At 46.2% G+C, this 17,786-nt stretch overlaps 2 protein-coding genes across 5 annotated transcripts in view; both read right to left on the reverse strand.

Moving 5' to 3' along the window:
- The window catches only part of MOB3C (MOB kinase activator 3C), a 36,468-nt gene that overhangs the window by 1,188 nt on the left and 17,494 nt on the right, over positions 1 to 17,786 (reverse strand). For 2 of the 4 annotated variants that reach the window (XM_055724847.1, XM_027802689.2), the window contains 2 exons: positions 17,582 to 17,784; positions 12,005 to 13,596 (listed from right to left, as the gene is read on the reverse strand). In XM_055724847.1, coding sequence (XP_055580822.1) covers positions 13,567 to 13,596; positions 17,582 to 17,784 — 233 coding nt within the window. In that variant the 3' untranslated portion in view covers positions 12,005 to 13,566. Of the gene's footprint in view, positions 1 to 998; positions 1,069 to 2,414; positions 2,502 to 12,004; positions 13,597 to 17,581; positions 17,785 to 17,786 lie in introns of those variants that run through there. The other 2 variants (XM_055724849.1, XM_055724850.1) reach the window with 2 other exon arrangements.
- The window catches only part of ATPAF1 (ATP synthase mitochondrial F1 complex assembly factor 1), a 35,455-nt gene continuing 35,250 nt past the window's right edge, over positions 17,582 to 17,786 (reverse strand). Inside the window, exon 14 of the mRNA XM_055724846.1 lies at positions 17,582 to 17,784. The gene's annotated coding sequence lies outside the window, so the exon portion shown is untranslated. The remainder of the gene's footprint in view (positions 17,785 to 17,786) is intronic.

Genomic DNA, 17,786 nt, shown 5'->3' on the forward strand with positions numbered 1-17,786 from the left:
TTTGAACAAAGAAACAAAATGGAAACAGACTTCAGCATAATTTTCCTCCCAACTCAGTTGTTGTTCTTGTACACTCCCTTCTCCAGTAACACTTCGATTCCTGTAGATGTGGCTCATAATGAAACAGGACTCACTCAGCAGGTGCTGATTCTGCTAAAACCTGCTAGTTGCAGGAAGCTCAGGATAATCTAGTAAGCTACCTTTATAAAGTGACTACATAGCAATTAATTGTGCTTGTAACATTACACATTAAAAGAAACAAAATTTGAAGAGGAAGGATGCCCAATTCTTTAGGACAGCTCTGTGTCAAAACCAGAGGCAGATTTCAATATTTATTCTGTACTGCATTAAGAATATTAATTTCAAATTGTAAGAAGTGAGTATTCTTACAAACTGTTCATCTTTACGGTAGTTTGCCATAATTAATCCTCAGCTGTGCAAGTTACCTTCTCATCCCACCTACAAGAAAACTTTTAGTATCATTTAATTCATTAATCTGAATTATCCATGAAGGAAGAGGAACTTAAAAAAATGTTTCAACATCTTCCCAGTAAAATACAGGGGTACTAACATTTTGAAATGAACACCCAAAAGTCCACAGGAAGCACAAGCAGTGTAATTTCATGAAAGAGCAAAGCTGAGAAAAATTATTAATTCTGCCTTATCACAGGCATCACTAACACCTACACAGTTTAACAGCTGACACCATCCTTCTAAAATCCTTCACTCTGTAGAAAAGGTTATAGCAACCTTTTTCTTTACCTCTATAGTTCTGTGATTCCCTTCCACCACCCTTTTAGGAGGCCAGAGGCACCTTATCTACACAAGGTGCAGAGTCTAACTTCCCACACTCTCAGCTAACCATTTCCCCTGCAATCTAAGCATTGGCGTTCTGAGGTTCCAAGTCAAAATCTCCAGCAACGGGCAAATCTCACTTCGCAGGATAGTATATAAAGTTATCTCAAATAGATTCCTCCCACCCCAATTTATTACTTCACCTTGATTACTACTGGAGAAGCAGTGAGAACTTTAATTGACAGGAGAGCGCACAGCATTCCTTTCCCTCTCCTGTTGGGAGAAAATAGCATATTTTAGCATACATGCTGTAGACATGAGATCTTCTGCTGAGGTCTGCCTATGTTTACAATGACACACATTTCTTTAAAAGCATTAGTTATCATTCAGAACATCAGCAACAGAATTGCTAACATCCCCACTGGAAAAACAAAGGCAAACAAGACAAACTTACTTACCTCACCATAAATGAACCAGTAATAACAACAAGTGAGACTGAAGGTGACTTAAAAAATAGTCATCTCTTTAATTTTTTGTTCTAGGACAACATGCCTCAGACAGCCACATGGATGAGAGGACATAAAAGGGTGTATTTCATGGGGCTAACAACTAAGTGTTAACAGTAAGCCTTGTCAGGAATAACATGACATACACACTGGTTATTGCACTAAAAACCATCTGCCCTTCTTCCACATAAAGAAGTACAGCCAAACAAGACATTTCAAGCTACTGACCACTGGCAGAAAATTCATTTTTAAGAGTTTCCATCACAGTGCAGCAGGAACTTAGCTGCAAAATTATTTCAAACTCCAGATCACACATATTCTAAATGAGAGAAGTCCTTGCAACAGTACTTTGACTCAGCTACTCAAAACTCCTCTAATCCCTAGAGCACTTCTAAATTAAGGAGATATACAAGCCAAGTAAATTGAGGGCCATCTATTAAACAGCAAGCTGCTTACTCTCGTTTATGTCTGACGGCATCAATTCTCAGAAGACTGTCCCTGCATCACCAATTAGCACCTCTAACCCCACTCAACTCCCTTACTAGTTTTCAAGTCTAAACCAAAGAGAAAAACTTCTTAGAAGACAACTTTTAATTTCATACAGATGCAAGATAAGCATTTCCTGCTCTTGCTCCACACCCCACAAATGACCAGGTAATGACATTTGTCACTGGAAAAAAAAGCTACACAACATACTCCCATATTAGCAAGCTGCTTTTTATGGAAAGGTTAATCAAACTAAACGTGTTTTTAAAGTCTGAAACAAGAGTGATTTTTTTTCTTCATTTTCACCCCCTCTGTACTTTCAACTCTAAAGTTAACAGTCATTAAACTCCATTGTCCTTTCACATCTGACATCACATAAAATTTGCACCAGTGTTTTAACATTTGTTACTAGGAAGGTACTGGAAAGTGAGAGGAAATTCCTCGTAACAGTAAGTATCTTTTTTGAAAGCATTCAGGAGTACTGATACAGCATACATATTATGAAATAATGTCATAGAATCGTTTAGGTTGGAAAAGACCTTTAAGATCATCGTCAAGAAACTTTCAAGTGTCCAAGTCACCTAAATCCACATTACCTGGAAGGCTGCCAAGAGCAAAAGCAATTACCTTTAGAACAGCAGTGGGAGATGATCAGCTCCATGAGGATATTTTGCCTTGCTTCCATCCAGCACCTGGAAGGCATGAAGAGGAGCTCTGTTTTGAAAAAAAAAAAAAAAAGAAAAAACCGCCAAACTGTAGTTCTTCAAAGTTATCAGGCTATAAGCCAATTTTTCCAAGCTAATCATGGGGCGTAAGTTTGTATGACAGCCTTTTATAAACAGTAAACTCACAAGCGGGGAAAAAAGAAATCTAGAGAGTGGTTTACTTTTAGACAAATCTGACACTTCACAAACTAACGGCAGCGGTGTCATAGTTTTTGGCCACCACAGGCACTGCTGCAGCCAGCGGCCGAGCCGCCACCTTGCGCTGGCTTCTCCCCCTGGGCTGCCTCAGAAGGTCACCCGGGTCAGGCTAACGGACAGGGCAGAGGCGAAGCAGACATTAAACCTCGACAGACTTTCAGTGGTCCCAAGGGTTCACAGGTCTCATCGAGTTTTCGACAGATGTAAAAAAAGAACCAAAAGATGCATGATCAAATCCAGGAGCAGGCTGATTCGCCTTGGCCCGCTCTTTTTCCACTCCAGCAATACCCTTAACAGAAAGCTGCCTCACAGGAGTTCACAGACTTACCACACTTTATTAAAAACCGCGCTACGTGTGCGATACGGCAGCTCAAGCCTTCGGGGAATGAACGACCCCCTGCACAGGGAACTCCCACGTCCTCCGGAGCGGGCCCCGAGCCCCGACGGTGCCGGCCGGCGGGCTGCAGGCATCTTACCGACCCCCAGCTATCCCCAGCCACCGGCACCACCCCACAGCCGGGGCTGCCGCCGCTCAGGTGCTTCTTCCTCCGCAAGCCCCGCGCCTGACAGGAGTCCCGGCAAGCCCCGGTGACAAGCCCCGCGCTCGCAGCCGGGGGAGCCCTGCGGCTCTTGCAGGCACGGAGCGCTCCCCCTCAGGGCTGCCCTCCCGCAGCTCCCCTCAAGACGCCGGGCAGCCGAGCCTCGCCGCCGCGCCGCGCCCCATCCCCCCCCCCGCCCTCACCTCCATGGCGGCCGCCGGCGTCCCTCGGCGGGGGCGGCACCGCGCCGCCGGCCGCCCGCCCCGCGCTCCGGTGTGCGGAGGGGCGGGGCCGCCCCGCCCCTTGAGCGCGCCCGCGCCTGGCGCGCATGCGGTGAGCCCGCCCCCGGGTCGCGGCGCACAGGGCGCGCAGGCGCAGTGCGGGGGGGTGGGGCGCGCAGAGGCGCGGGGCGGCTGCGGGGGCTCTGCCCCGAGGCGGCGGGGAAGCAGACGTTAGGGGGGCAGCGGGGCCCGGGCACTGCTCCCCCAGCTAGGCTGGCAGTTTAGTCTTCTTCCCAGAAGAGGGATATGCACCTGGCCGTGTCCCCGGTAGTGGCAGCAGGACACAGGGCCCCTCAGGGTGGGAGGGCTGTGTGGGGACCCTCTTGTGGTGGCCTGAGGTGGAGCAGCAGGTGGCTGCCATCTTGTACTGCAGCCCCCCATCCCTCTGCAGGGTTGCCAAGAAGCGCTTGTGGAAGAATGACAATAATTAACAAACAAAATGCAGCACATGCAGTTCAGATAATACCTCAGCAGTCAAGACCCTAATGAGTTAAAAAATCCAGTAAGACTTTTAACACCTGCACCAAGTACTGTCTCTCACAAAACGTAGAGCACAGGAGGGGTGATGAGGATAACTTTTGAGAAGCCTTTTTATTCAGGATAATTCTTTTTGTCTCAGCTTTACAAGTTGATACTGCACTGTCTGTAATACCAGCAGTCTAGTAGATCCGTTGGAAGATCGTTTCCTTGCCTGCTTTCTCTGCTGCCTGCACTCCCTGCAAGTGTTTTGCATGAGCCAGTGATTTTTCACAGGTTTCCATTTGGCCTCGGGATCAACTTAGTGCTGATGTACCTCAGCAGCTGCTCAGGTGACAAGGGGAAAGTGTCCCCTGCCTTTGTCCCTCAGAGCAGGGTGCTAATGGCAGTGGGGTTTGGCGACATTCAGTAAGCCGGGTGCGCCTTCAAGCAGGCCAGACTAAGAGCAGAAAGAAAAAAATAGTAACAGCCAAGAAGCTGGGTATAAGCCTATGGAGGCACAGCATGAAAACCCTACTGTGGGATGAAACACCTAAAGGACTCTGAGAAGGCAGTGCTGTACACCTGACCTGCTGCTTCTCCTCCGTGGTGAATCTGTATCCCAGCCTTGCTTGCTCCTACCCACTTTGGGATAAATCACAGTCCTTCTACATTAGGATGCATTTTCTCATTTTTCCCACGGTGTCTTGAATAATTTAGGTAGCAGCCTTATTTCCTGCAGCTACTTCCTTACCTCTGCAGAACAGCTGCCCCTTTTTTATCTGGCAGTGAAAGATAAGTCTCCTTCTTTGTGGCCACTGCAGCTACAGATGAGGGGCAGCAGTGTAAGAGCAGTGGGGCAAAGACAAACACGCTACTTACATATTTTTTAAAATCCTTTAAAATTATTACTGCCAAATAAGGCTTTAAATTTTGCCAGCTTTAATTGGTTGTATTGCCTGTAAATATATTTGACTGGGAAAAAAAATCAGGTTTTCTTCTCAGCAGAGGCACAAGGCACACACTATCCCCAAGAGCTGCAAGAGACAAATTCACTAATAGCAGAAATCTTACTTTGGAGATTGCAGATGAGTCCTTTCTTTTAGTTTTACAAAAAGCAGCTCTGACCTAATTCTTGGGTGTTAAAAAGGCTCGGGAAGAGACACTTATCAGTGCTATTTTGCATCGTAAGGCTGAGCAGGAAGGTGAATTCATTTGCAGAGAAGTATCCCTGCAAAGAAATAGTTCTTTTCCATATCAACTCAGATTGACATTTGATAAGGTTATTCTCAGTCTCGGTGACGTTTCAGTTCTCCACTTATTTTAGTAGGCTAAATGAAAAGATGTAAACTTGGTAAATTTGGAGTTTGTACAAAAAAAAAATAATACAGTAAATTGAAATCAAGTCCAACAAGAACTCCTGTGAGCTACTACTCCCTACCTCATTTGTGATATAGTATCTTCTCCATAAGGATTTCAAACATCACTGGAGATACTAGCTTTGCTAGGAAGTGGGACATGTTCATGCCTAGAGACTGCAAGCTTTGCTGCACTTTGTGTGTGTGCGCAGCTTGCACTGTGTGGCTACAGATACCAGATAGACAATGGGAAACTTTGAAGCAGAATCTGAATATGTCTGGAAAAATCAAAGCAAATTGCAAGTTATCAAGTTAGCAGGACTTTTAGCAGTCATTATATAGATGTTCTAACTCATTTTATTTTGCATTTGTGAGGATTTGGGCATTTGCACACACTGTTACCACATCTCAACTGGGAGATGGTAACTGCCACATGGTAAAGCGCCTGTAGGACTGTGGATGGCAAAGAGATATATAGCTCTTCCCACCCCCTGAGCACCAGAAACCATGTCCAAGTTTCCATGGAGGGAGAACAACCTCTTTTAGTTATACTGGCCCAAAACTTTTAACTCTTCTGCCACATACAGGGTCAATAACTTGTTGATAACAGTGTTTTTCACCCAAAGCTGTTTAATTCTGCCAGTGTTGGCTATTGTTAAAATGGCTCAAGAGAAACACCAAAGTCAGTTTAGTTAGTGAATTACAGCTTGAACCCATGAGCATTCCAGGACTGTATGGTTTCAGTCTGGACATGCAGCTTGGTACTCACAATACTAAAAGCCACAGTCTCAGCAAATATAAAGCAAGTTAAGACATATGCTACCTGCTGTTGCTGTCTTCTCTGCCAAGGGGCCAGGAAGATGCATCACAGTTTGAGAGCTACCAATTCCTCACCTGGGTTCAAAGGAAACAGCCCAGAAGCAGAGCAGTGCCTGAGACAGCTGAAGCCTGCAGGTCCCAGTACAGGATGAGGTTACTGAACATCAATGGTATCTTTGTGGTATCCTCTCCCAGGATGAAAGTGTGCTTTGTTCTTTCAGCCAGGCTGGCATGGAAGAGCATGTCCTATAAACAGCAGAAGTATTGAAGCCTGCTTTCCTAGGGATGCACTTATGTGTGCATGTTAGTGCAGCACTCTGATGTCTAACAAGGTGCAAGCCCAGGTAAAGTTTCTCCACAGCGAAGCCATTCACAGCAGCTCTTCCCCATGTGAATGGTGGCCTATCCAGATGGAGGATTCTTCTGTTTCCCTCTTCCCTCAGGGAGAGCTTTAGTAGTCTTTGCTCTCCCCTAGCTGCCCACCTATTTCCACACCACATTGAAATTTTTTATCCTTGAAGGTTCAGGTCTTAGGTCTGAACATCTGTCCCACTTGAACGGAAGTAAGAGGTGGTCTGCAAGAATAGCTCAGATCCATGCAAGCACCTTTCAGACTCTCAACATCTAGGACTGTATCAAGTTCAAGGGAGATCATCTTAAATTTTTGCAGCATATTTTCAAATTGAATTCATTATGGTTTTTAATTCCCATCCATTGCTTTTTGTTACACCTTTCTCCCATAGGTTAAAAGGCTCTTACACAACACAGCATCTTCTGCCTGTGAAAGTAGGCATCCACTCTCAAAGCAAGATGTATGTACTTGAATCCTTGTTTTTCTGTCCCTTTTGTGGCTTGCAAGATAACCCAGCTGCACAACCCACATAGCCAGAGGACAAAGCTTAAGTTTCAATATAGCCTGTTACAAAGCATGAGAAAAAAGAAAAAATATTTTTATTTTCATTTGTTGTTTTTAATAGAATAAGCATGGCATTTCTAGGAAATGGTTATGCTAATATTTCAGGGTGAAGTCCCATGAAAAGTGAAGAAGGAACCACCTCCTCAAACAGTATAACTGGTTTATTAACCACAGTAAAGAGAGTAGTTCTTCCACACGACTTTTCCTTTCATTTTTTAATAGCTTTTCAAGTACCTGTCCGCTTTTTACCCATGCAGCACACAGCAGAGAAGATAAGGAGCCATCTATGCTGGCTGTTAGGCAAATGAGAAGTAATTACCAGAGCTAGTTTTGATTTAGCAGCATTACAATTGGATCACAGTACTTTGGCCTATGTTTTACTACTAAAATGATTTCGAGCCTCGACTAGAATTATTCCTCTCTTATCTCTCCACAGCCAAGCACCTAAATCTATATTTAAGCACCTGCAATCTAGTCTGATTTTCAGGACACGGAGCATGTACTGTTCCCTGTGCTGTTCAAGGAATTTGTACAGGCTCAGTTTCTCTGAAAATTATACTTTTCATTTAGGTGATTAAACCCAGAGACAGGCTTATGCAATCACATGTGCCAAGATCAAGCTTCTGTGTCATTCTTTTGTTGTGAATGTCCCTTCTCCACCCCTCAAAAAATAAAAGAGAAAGTGCTGTTTCTTTCAGGAAACCTTATGATTCATGTGTAGTGTTATGGGTAGCGTGAGATATCTCTACCCCTAGAGACCATGTTTCAGTGTCACATCTGGCACAGTGGTTCACAGCAGGGGACATGGAAAAGTTCTCAAAATGGACATCGAAAATGCCCATACAGATGTGAACGCCAGGGTGAAACCTGCTTGTTCTGGAGCCAGGCCCATGAGGAGCACTCACACCCTCACACAGTGCCACCCAGCTGCCCACTGGGACAGAGATTCTGAAGTGACTCTGTTGAATGAAAGCCCAAGTAACACGTGACCTGGAAAATGTGTAGTCTGCTGGAGACCAACAAACCAAACCTACTAGAAACAAGCAGAAAAATGCTTGTGTCCACTGTACAAGCTGATCATCAGAGGCTTTTACTGCATCCCCCATCTACCCAAAACAGCTGTTCAGCAGCAGTGACTCTACCAGCCTAGATTGCTTTTTGTCCTCAACAGTTCCTCGCTTTTCTGCCAGAGTCAGCAGGACCCATTACAGATGCTTCCAGTCCATTTCCTATGGTGTCCTGCTTAGAAGAGCAAGGGGAAATGCAGACTGCGTGCTATCCCAAATGCTAAGCCCCTGGACAGCCACTGGAGGCACATGGGGCTGTGTCCAAGTAGTCTGACTTAAGTATTACAACTTGGTATTGATTATTTAGCTTGTGTCTGTGCCATCATTGTCAATATGACATGGACAAGAGGGGTGAGATCTGGTGATGTTACATGTGGTGTTTTGATGATCTATTCTTATTAAAATGAACAGGGCTAAGATGTCTCATGCCCTTGGGTTCCTCAGGCTATTACCCAGATGAGTAGCAGCCTCTTTGCTAAAGTTCTGTATGTCGCAGTTTCATCCTATGATACTCCGCATGCTACATCTATCTGTGCTGTCTAGAGGTTTAGACAGTATTTGTACATGGACAAAACAAAAGTCTTGGGGCCAAAGTTGAGCAAAACTCTCAGAAAGTTCATTTGACAAGCAGGGGTTGATATCCTCATCCTACCCAACTGGGTTTGAGATGTGAGAGGTGTTGCTGTACAAGTGATTTCCACCAGAGAGGGAGGCTTCTCAATCTTCTGTTACATGCTTATGCAGAAGAGGCTTTTTTAATCCTCCTATTGTTATGCACTGGCTACAAGATAGTATAATATTAGAATATTTGTGAGTTTGAATGACTTTGGAAGTCATAGTACAAAAAGGGTGTCTTGGGAAGGAAACTGTTGTAACTGCTAGAAACAGAAGTGGGAAGATGATTTTCCTTCTAAGTGGCGACATTTTCAAATGCAGCATCCCAGTTTCATTTCACTGCATTCCTGTTCTGCTTAGGTATTTATTTTTGCATCAGAGAGCAGTAATATAGAGCAGATTGCAAAGTCAAGCAAGAAGGACTTAGACAAGATGCTGGGGCTCCTGCTTCCAGCACAGAGAAGACATTAGCTGTGTTCCTAACAAGGCCAGTTATGGGTTAGAGAAGCAATCCAAGGACTAAAAGAAAACAAATCCTCAGAAATGAGCACAGTCACCAAAACAGCAGAACATTTTGCCACAGTATTAGAAATAAAGGCCTTCCATAACATTACCTCCACCTATATGCAGCTATAAAAACCAGCACATCCACTCAGCTAGTTTAGGCTGGGACTGAGACCTTGTGTACATCTCAACCCTTATTCCTCCCAGTGCACGTAAGTGTGGTGAATACTTGCACTACTGGAAGACTGCAAGATGAGTAAGACCCAAGGGAGGGAGACCATGAGTGTGGTGCTGGTCCTGGCCTCCAGCCCAGGACACCTACAGCAAGTTGCCCCGAGACCGCCAGCTCTTACCTATGCTCACCTGACAGCCACATGAATGGATGGCAAAATGCTTACCTCACTCTGTCATCAGGGCATAGCCCAAAGCAATTGATGACTTGCCCAGTGGATATAAAATATTAAATGACAAAGAAGACATCTGTTCCAGAGTGTCAAATCCCAGGTGGTACAGCTTCATTAAAGTTAATAATAAAATAGCTGCTGGAGGATTACGCAAATGATGGTGAAGCTTCTCCTTCTAACACAGGCTGAAGAATCATACAAGTTGATAAATCCTGAAAATATGGATCCGCTTCCTGCCCTTCATGATTATTGTTCTCAGCAGGAGGATGTACAATGCATACCACCACTTGCTGGGATTGGAGTATGTACCCCAGCAGCCAGCACATGGACCCAGCTGTTCTGCAAGAGAAGCCCTACAGGCCAGGGTTCCTGCAAAGTCCCAAACTTCGTTCAAGTTTTCCACCAAAACACATGATTTGGGAGAACAAGTGCCAGATACTTTTAAGAAGCAGCAGTCACGGAACTGTTGTATTCACTTAGGATCCAATGGCTATAATCTCAACACTGCTATCCCAGTTATCCGTGTTGCTGCCAAGGAACCTGTGGCTGACCCCAGTGGTGACCCAGCCTGGATGGGGGAAAGCCTGGGTGAGCTCAGACGTTGAAAAAGGTTGGAGACCCTGGGGCTTTCTGGCCAGCATTGAGCAACTACACAGGTAGTGAGTCCTGCCCTATGGGTGTCAGTAGCAGATGTCACCACCTGGTATTTCAAAGCATCAGAGTAAGGTGCCTTACTGGAGCTGAATGGATTGTGTTGCACTGAGACCTTCAAGGAATTTGTGGGCAGACCATGCTTTTGTTTCCCCCACAGCCACCTCTCCAGAAAGGGACCCTGTCATGTAAGAGTCCGCATTTGCTGTTGCTGTTTTCTACATCCATGCAGACACGCGATAGTCGCACACACACTGCTGGCATTTCAGCTCTGACTCAGGGTCTCTTTTCAGCAGGGAGCTGAATGCCACACTCCTGATTAGAGGTTTTCTCGACACTTATGAGTCATTTGTCCTGCCCTGACCTTCGTGAGGGAATCTGGCTGACTGGGCTGCATTAGCAAAGCCATCAGCTTCTAGAAAGTAAAAGCTGCACGCATCCAAGGAAAAAACTCTTGCTTCTAGTTGTGAAACTCTCTGCTAGAATCAGCATTTAAGCCTACCACCATTAAAGTAATCAAGGAGTGGATCTGGTACTATTAACCCATCTCACCCCTTTCTGATCCCAAGTGGATTCATGGTCATCGCCCAATACGAACAGATTTGTAACCCTTGGACACAACAGCATCACCTTGGCTCAGTTTTCTCTCCTCCCAAGTCTTCTCTTAGATTTTACAAGCTTTCACCAAGAGACGAGGAATATCTCAGACCAGATCATGTCATGGTTACCGGTGAGCATTCAGCCAGGACTGTCCAGCCTTAGCATGCGCAGGCTTAAACCCAGGAGCCGCCACTCAGACCAGCGAACCCCAACCACCACCTCGCAGCCCAGCCCAGCCCTACTGGGCTGCCAATGGGGCTGCTGCCAGGGCAGGTCAGCCTTGACCCCTGCCTATGCCCAGCCAAGGGCAGTACGCTTCACTGGCCAAACCCAAACCCTCTCCATATCCCATCCTTGTGGCACTGGGATAGGAGACATTATGCTCCACAAAGCCCTTTTTTCACCCATCCAAGGCTATTCCTAAATTCTTCAATGTCTGCAGACACTGCATAGCACAGTGTCTCTCCCATGCCAGCCTCTATCTGATGTGGTGACTGGCACCACAGCCTTTTATTTGGTCTCAAAGGACATGGTGGCTGCAGAGAAGGAAAATAAAATCCTGGCAATAGTACATCTCCCCTTCATCAGGAGAACCCAGGGGTTTTGCGAAGAGGCAAATGAGTCCCAGGCACCTGGCAGCCATCTGAGCAGATGAGTCATTTGGGGAACTTGGGTTAACAAGAGCTACATGCATATGTAATGCATCCCAGGGTTTCTGCCTGCTTTCAGATTGTGCAGGGATGTTTGTGGAAGCTCTGGGGATGCTGAAGACTCATAGGCACCCTTGAGCCTCCTGAAGGGAGAGGTTTGACTTTTTCATTGTTTGCCAACAACACCAAGCTGTGTGACTCACTACTGTGCATCGCCAGGAAAATGCCTTCAGGTGAGATGCTGGTGAAAAGTCTGCAAGGGGAGGATGAAGAGCAGCAACATTAGCCTGTGTAAAGCTGCTTTCTGAGATACAAGCTGAGGTCTCAACATGGTATTGATATCCGTCAGTGCTGCAACCCTTGGGAAATCTTACTCTTCAAGTTATCCTGGGTTCTTTTTCAGGATGCTTGTCTTACTACAGGTGAATCAGGGGAGAATGAAATACACCAGCTTTATTAATGTTTCTTTAATGAGTAACAGAACAAAAATGTTGGGACTTTTACTAATTATTTTACACAGAAAATATTGGAATGATGTATCAGGTGGTTTTGTGTCTATTTTGCTCTGTTTTATTTCCATGTAAAAATATACATCTGGTACACAAGATTAAAAAAAAATAGATTTTCACAACAAAATAAGCACTTTGAGCACTAAAAAAATCACTTGTGCACTTTAATGTTGGCCTGAATATTTACATTTTCTAGCCGCATCCCCTCCCTACCCCAAAAATGTGCAAGCCCCAGATTATAAATATCAGCTGTGTCTGGTATACAAAACTTTCCCAGAAAAAGGTCAGGAAACACAAGCATAACAATGCTGTGGCTCAGACAATTTGATTTTAACTCCCTAAAACCAGTAAAAACAAAAAAAGACTTCAACTTTTGCCAAAAGAAAAATGGCACAGGGAACACAATACAAGTTATCAGGCATTGCAAGCAGAAAGGGAAGAAATTTTGAGATGTGATACCTTTCAGGAGAATAATGGCACAGACCAGGTAGCAATAGTATGTTTTCAAAAGGTCAAAAAGGTTTATGAAGGACTGATCTTGCCTTTGTGGAAGAACAGCATAAATTAGATGTCTCTTAAAGCCCTTCTCCACCTAATTTACTCTTTACTATGCTGTAGGGTTGGATAATGGGAAAACAGTTTCTACAGACAGCATCTGCTGACCTTGAACCAAGGCAACATGTCAGGAAATGCTGACATGTTGGTAATGTTGTTTTCTGGCAACAGTTTCTTTCCACCACTTTGAGTCCTTCTCTGGTAGACTGTGCTGATCACACTGAAAAGTGGCCTAGTTCACCTCCGCTGTCCTGGGGCCACCTTGCCGTTAGTCCAGCCAGTGTTGGATGCATCTTAGAGCATCATGAAGTCCCGTCTGCCAAGTGTGAAAAATCCCTTGCAGGGAAAAATGGTCCCTTTGGTAAAGCATGAGCTAGGGCAGAAGGAAAGACATTCATAGCTCATGGTTAAAAACAGTACATCAGCAACTAACCACATGATCAACTGTCACCAGCTTTGCAGAGTTGATCTCGGATGTTATCACAAACCCACTGCGTGTAAGAAAGGTAACAGGCACCATTTGGTAGCCAAGGTCACACCTGCTCACAGGGCAGGAATCACTACTAAAACATTTGGAGATCAGTGTAGCTGAGATCAAAACAAGAGGAAAGGTAGCTGCAGGGGTGATATCAAACATGGGATTGAGTCTTAGAAACCAGAGTGTGCAAAAGTCAACCAGACTTGCCTAGTTCTCCAGTAAGTCAGTGACTTTCTAAGGAGCCATACAACAGAGACTGGGATCTATGAAAAAATCTGTCCAGAGATGCTTGGCAGGCTCAGGATTCAGCCCTGGCCTGAAGAGGCTCTTCTGCAGTGTTTGTAGTTCATGTCGAAATGCCCAGAGCGAGCCCTTGGGAAGAGGCCTCCCACCACAGGGTGTCTTGTCCCATCAGATTCCAAATAAGCCAGCTGAGTTGACCTGCCAAAATGCTTCAGTGGCAAATTCGTTCTGTCATTTCTTTCTGCATTGAAGGGGGAGAGAAAAGAAAGAAACAGTAAGTGCGAAAGACAGGCTTTAGTAGCGTCACTTGTCAGGCAGTTTGGTAGGTGTCCAAAAACAACCTGAGGAAGCAACTGTGGGAGCCTTGGAGAGCATTTCTGTATTTCCCATGCCAGCCCTCCTGGGAACTGCTCTGCCTCAGCAGCTCCTTCCTGGCATCCTCCTCAGTCTCTGTGGCACAAGGTTATTGTGGCCAAGCCCTAGCTTTGAGAGCAGTCCAACAAAGAGCATTGGCTGAGATGTTGAAAGATGCAGGTCCTGCTCCTGACTCAGCCACTGAGCAGCCAGACAAGGTGGTGCAGCACTCAGAGCCTCCCTTTGCAGCTGCCTAGGGATTTGGGATGTGGAGCTGCTCCCAGCTCTTACTCCAAGAGTCGAGAGCCTCCTCCGGGAGGAAGACGTGGTTTTGGCAAGGGATCCCATGGTCACACTGCAATGCAAATGAGTGCTAATAACAGAGGGCCACAGGAAACCTGTGAGACTGAGCTCTGTTTAGGTTAACAGACTGTTTTCTTTAGCCAGGATGGCATCATGCCAGCTGCATTAGGAAGGTGCCCAGCTTTCAGCTGGCGGAAGATGGTATCTGTCCTTGCCTTAAGGAGCTCAACTAATAGCTTGCAAATCATGTACATTGCTGCAGCGAGGAGTCTGTGATTCTGTCTGCCTCATCAAGTTCATGGCTTCTGAATCTGTGTGCACACAGACCCCTCACACACCCCAGAGAAAGGTTTGCCACATTAAAATGTACTCCCAACGCAGATTTCAAGTAGGAGTGGTCTGCAGAGAAGGAAGGATGCAACTCTGAAAAAAGGAGAACTAGAATAGTAGGATGACGCTTGAGTAACCCTATAAAAGGCCCTTTAGTAATATAACCAAGGGAGACAGAAGCTGCGGTGTCAGCTCTTCAGTGCTGAAAGCTTTGTTTTTAAAATCCATTGGGGGAGAGTGGCAAAGAGATGGCTTCTCTGTAGGGGTAACATGGAAAATCACTCAAGCACAGAACCCTGCCATCAAATGAAAAGCCAATGCTCTGTCACAAAATCACGCTGCAAACAGGAAGTGTTTGCAAACATCTCGGAATGAGAAAGAAGGGGTGAGAAGACTGTAACCATCCCATTGCAACAGCATCCAGCCTACCCAATTAGTGCAGCACCATGCACAAAAGCAGCCTTGAACGGGATGGGTTGGGGCAGCCAGTGGACCACCAAGCCATCTGTGAGTTCCTCAGGCTGGCCCCAAATGTCCAAAGCATTCATCACACTCTGGAAATCCCCACAGCTCTGCCTTGGTATGTAACCAGCTGGACCGCTGCCAGTGCTGCTGCCCAGCACCGTGACCTGCCCTTGTCAGGGAAGCAAGTGCACGGCTTCTCTCTGCCGTATTTCTTGATCTGTTGAGAGGGTGAATCACGTCCTTCCGCTAGTTCTGCCTGTACAAAGGATCCATCTCACTCTCGGCTCCCAAGATTTGCTGCTAAGAAATCACATCCCCAAAGAATCTTGACAAAAAGGAAACTGAGGCAGCAAAGGGAGATTCAGCCAGAGGCAGGCTTAGAAATTGGGAACTCACTCATCCCCCAGTCCTTGTGAGTTTTCTAAGCTTTTGGGCCTAATGGGACATTTTATGGCTGGGGAGGTGCTGGGGTTTTTCTTTCTTTATATCTGAAAACTGGGGCTCCTCACTAGAAAGCCCGCATCTGGAAAGTTCCAGCCTTAATACAGCACTCAGAGACCTGCTGTCCTGCTCCAGATATGCTCCCTCCAGCTGCTTGGGGCTTTCCATAATCACGTGCAGGGAACAGGCACCTCTGCAGGCAGGAGTCTCCTCCCTCATGGGATTCATGGGGGCTAACTCTGGCCATCTAAATGCAAGGTTAGGACAGCTTTCTGGGCTCATGAGACAGTCAAGGGAGACTGAACCTTTCAAGGACAGTTCATCTCATCCCTACTGAGAGATTACCACCTTTCCAAAAAAGGTGCAGCAGAGGCTGGATGTTACTATTTGTGCATCTTCACAACTGCTGCTGAAGCAAAGCCAGAACAGCATGACTGCCAGGCTCCCCACATGCTCCACAGCACAATGCATCGGAGCCACACCAGGTTCCCAGGGGCTCATTGGAAAGCCCCTTGGATGTCCATGGAAAAACATCCCATTTTATTGCTTTTCCTGCCTGCAGCAGAGAGAAATGCTGGTGGAAGCTAGTGGATCAATCCTAACCCATACAGACTTTGGGACTGATGGCAGGGTCAAGCTGCAGCCTTCCTGGGTTAACAGCATGGCCAGCAGGACCATTTTCAGTTTTAGAAAGTTGTTTATAAGCTGCTGTAACTTGTCCCTCCCTCAGCTCAGCACTGCATCCCGGACACGGCTGTCCTCTGGTTGCAGGATGCTCTCATACACACCTACAGCAACTCATTGCCTGAGAGAAGGAGGTCTCCTGTGTGGTTGGGTCTGCTTGGGGCTTGGATGCCAGGCAATGGGCACACCAAGAAATGAGACACAGGTAGACCAGAGGTAAATGTGTCTCATTTCCTTGTAGTTTAACCCTGATTGCATCTCACGGGAAAATCTGTTCATCTTAGATTCATCCAGACCCATAAATCATCTCCTGTTGCATGTGAGTCACTGGCATTGAAAACCTATTTAGCAATGTCAGCCTCTGCTTTGGCTGTTAGGTGCTAATTATTTAAATTAGCAAGCACCAGTCAAAGGAGATGACACCATTATGGGCTTATATCAAGGCTAAAGAAGTATGTAATGAGGAGTGGTGGTGAGGAAGACTTAACAGAGGACAGAGTGATGCTGAGCTGCCATTTTCTGGAGCTGAGGGCCATTGTGATAATGTAAGTCACAATCAAACTCTACAAAATAATGTAGATGCTGTTGTCATCCAAGTCTCCCCTGATTAGATCATCATCTCTCCATCCCCCCACATCACGATCAGAGCAGGCAGGCAGCAAATTGACTGATACAAATGAAAGCAGAGGAGTAGAGCGCTTAGCACTTAGGGGCAGGGGCATCCACCCCTCTCCACCCCCAGATACTCCTAAACAGACAGCTCATGCTGGGACTTTTCTCAGCTCTTTCTCTCTCTGGGTCTTGCCTTGCTGCTGGATATGGCCATTTCTGCACCCAGCCCTTATCACAGTGTGCTAACTACTGGGTTCCCTGTTAATTGTTCTCCCCATTGCAACATGTCCTCCCTAAGTCAGACCACACTCAACTTTGCCTGTGACACACTTGCTTCTCTTACAGAACTATGTGCATTTTCTAGTTTATGTGCCTGGGCTGTCTGGCCTCTGCTTCCTACTAGTCGTGCTACTTTCAAGGATTCTTGCTCTCTGCTTGGCTAATTGCTTCCCAAGGGAGGCTGCAGAGAAACTTGGGAGCTCCAGCTTGGCCTTTATAGCTGTTGTCTGGAGCTGCATGTCCTACTGGGGCTTGCCTTCCTGCAGCCTCATTGTAATTCACACTAGGATCTCAAGCAGGGACCTTAGTCTGCTAATTGGAAAACTCAGGACCGTGCAGAGGAGACCTTGGGTTCAAATCTGACCTCTAAAAGCCATGTGGACACAACTGGCTGGAAACACTTTGATGTGCAAATTGCATTAGAGCTACCAAGACAGTATAGAGGGACACTGTATTACGGTGGTCCTGAGGATACCAAAGAGCAATTCATAGACATGGCAGCAGAGGGAAAGTTTAAGGAGCGTTTTCAAAGGGTAAAGGTTTTCCTCAGTGTTGCTGGGAAGTTCTCTCTCAGAGCACTAAGGCCGATGGTTACAGGATGGAAAACGTGGGTGTGCTTCTGAGGTAGGGTAGCTGAAAGAGTCCAGAGAGGGTGACTGCACTGCTCAGAGTCCAGCCCCCACCTGAATCTACCAGCGCTGTGTTCAGCTCATGCCACTTTCACCCCCTCCACCTCCCCACCCCTCGGGCATCCTTACCAAAGGCTCCAGCTCCCGATGGTCAACGAGGCTGAACTCCCTAATGAAGTAGTAAAAGTGCTTGTAGCAGGTGTTGACGTGAGCCTCAGCACCCATGTTGATGATGCTGTCAAAGTGGTGGATGTAGACATGGACAAAGACACGGAAGAGACGGGTGAGGATCTTAGTGCAAACTTGCTGGAACTGCTTGGGGAAGGGAACACCT

This window comes from Falco cherrug, chromosome 12 (genome assembly GCF_023634085.1).
Source record: "Falco cherrug isolate bFalChe1 chromosome 12, bFalChe1.pri, whole genome shotgun sequence".
NCBI lineage: Eukaryota > Metazoa > Chordata > Aves > Falconiformes > Falconidae > Falco > Falco cherrug.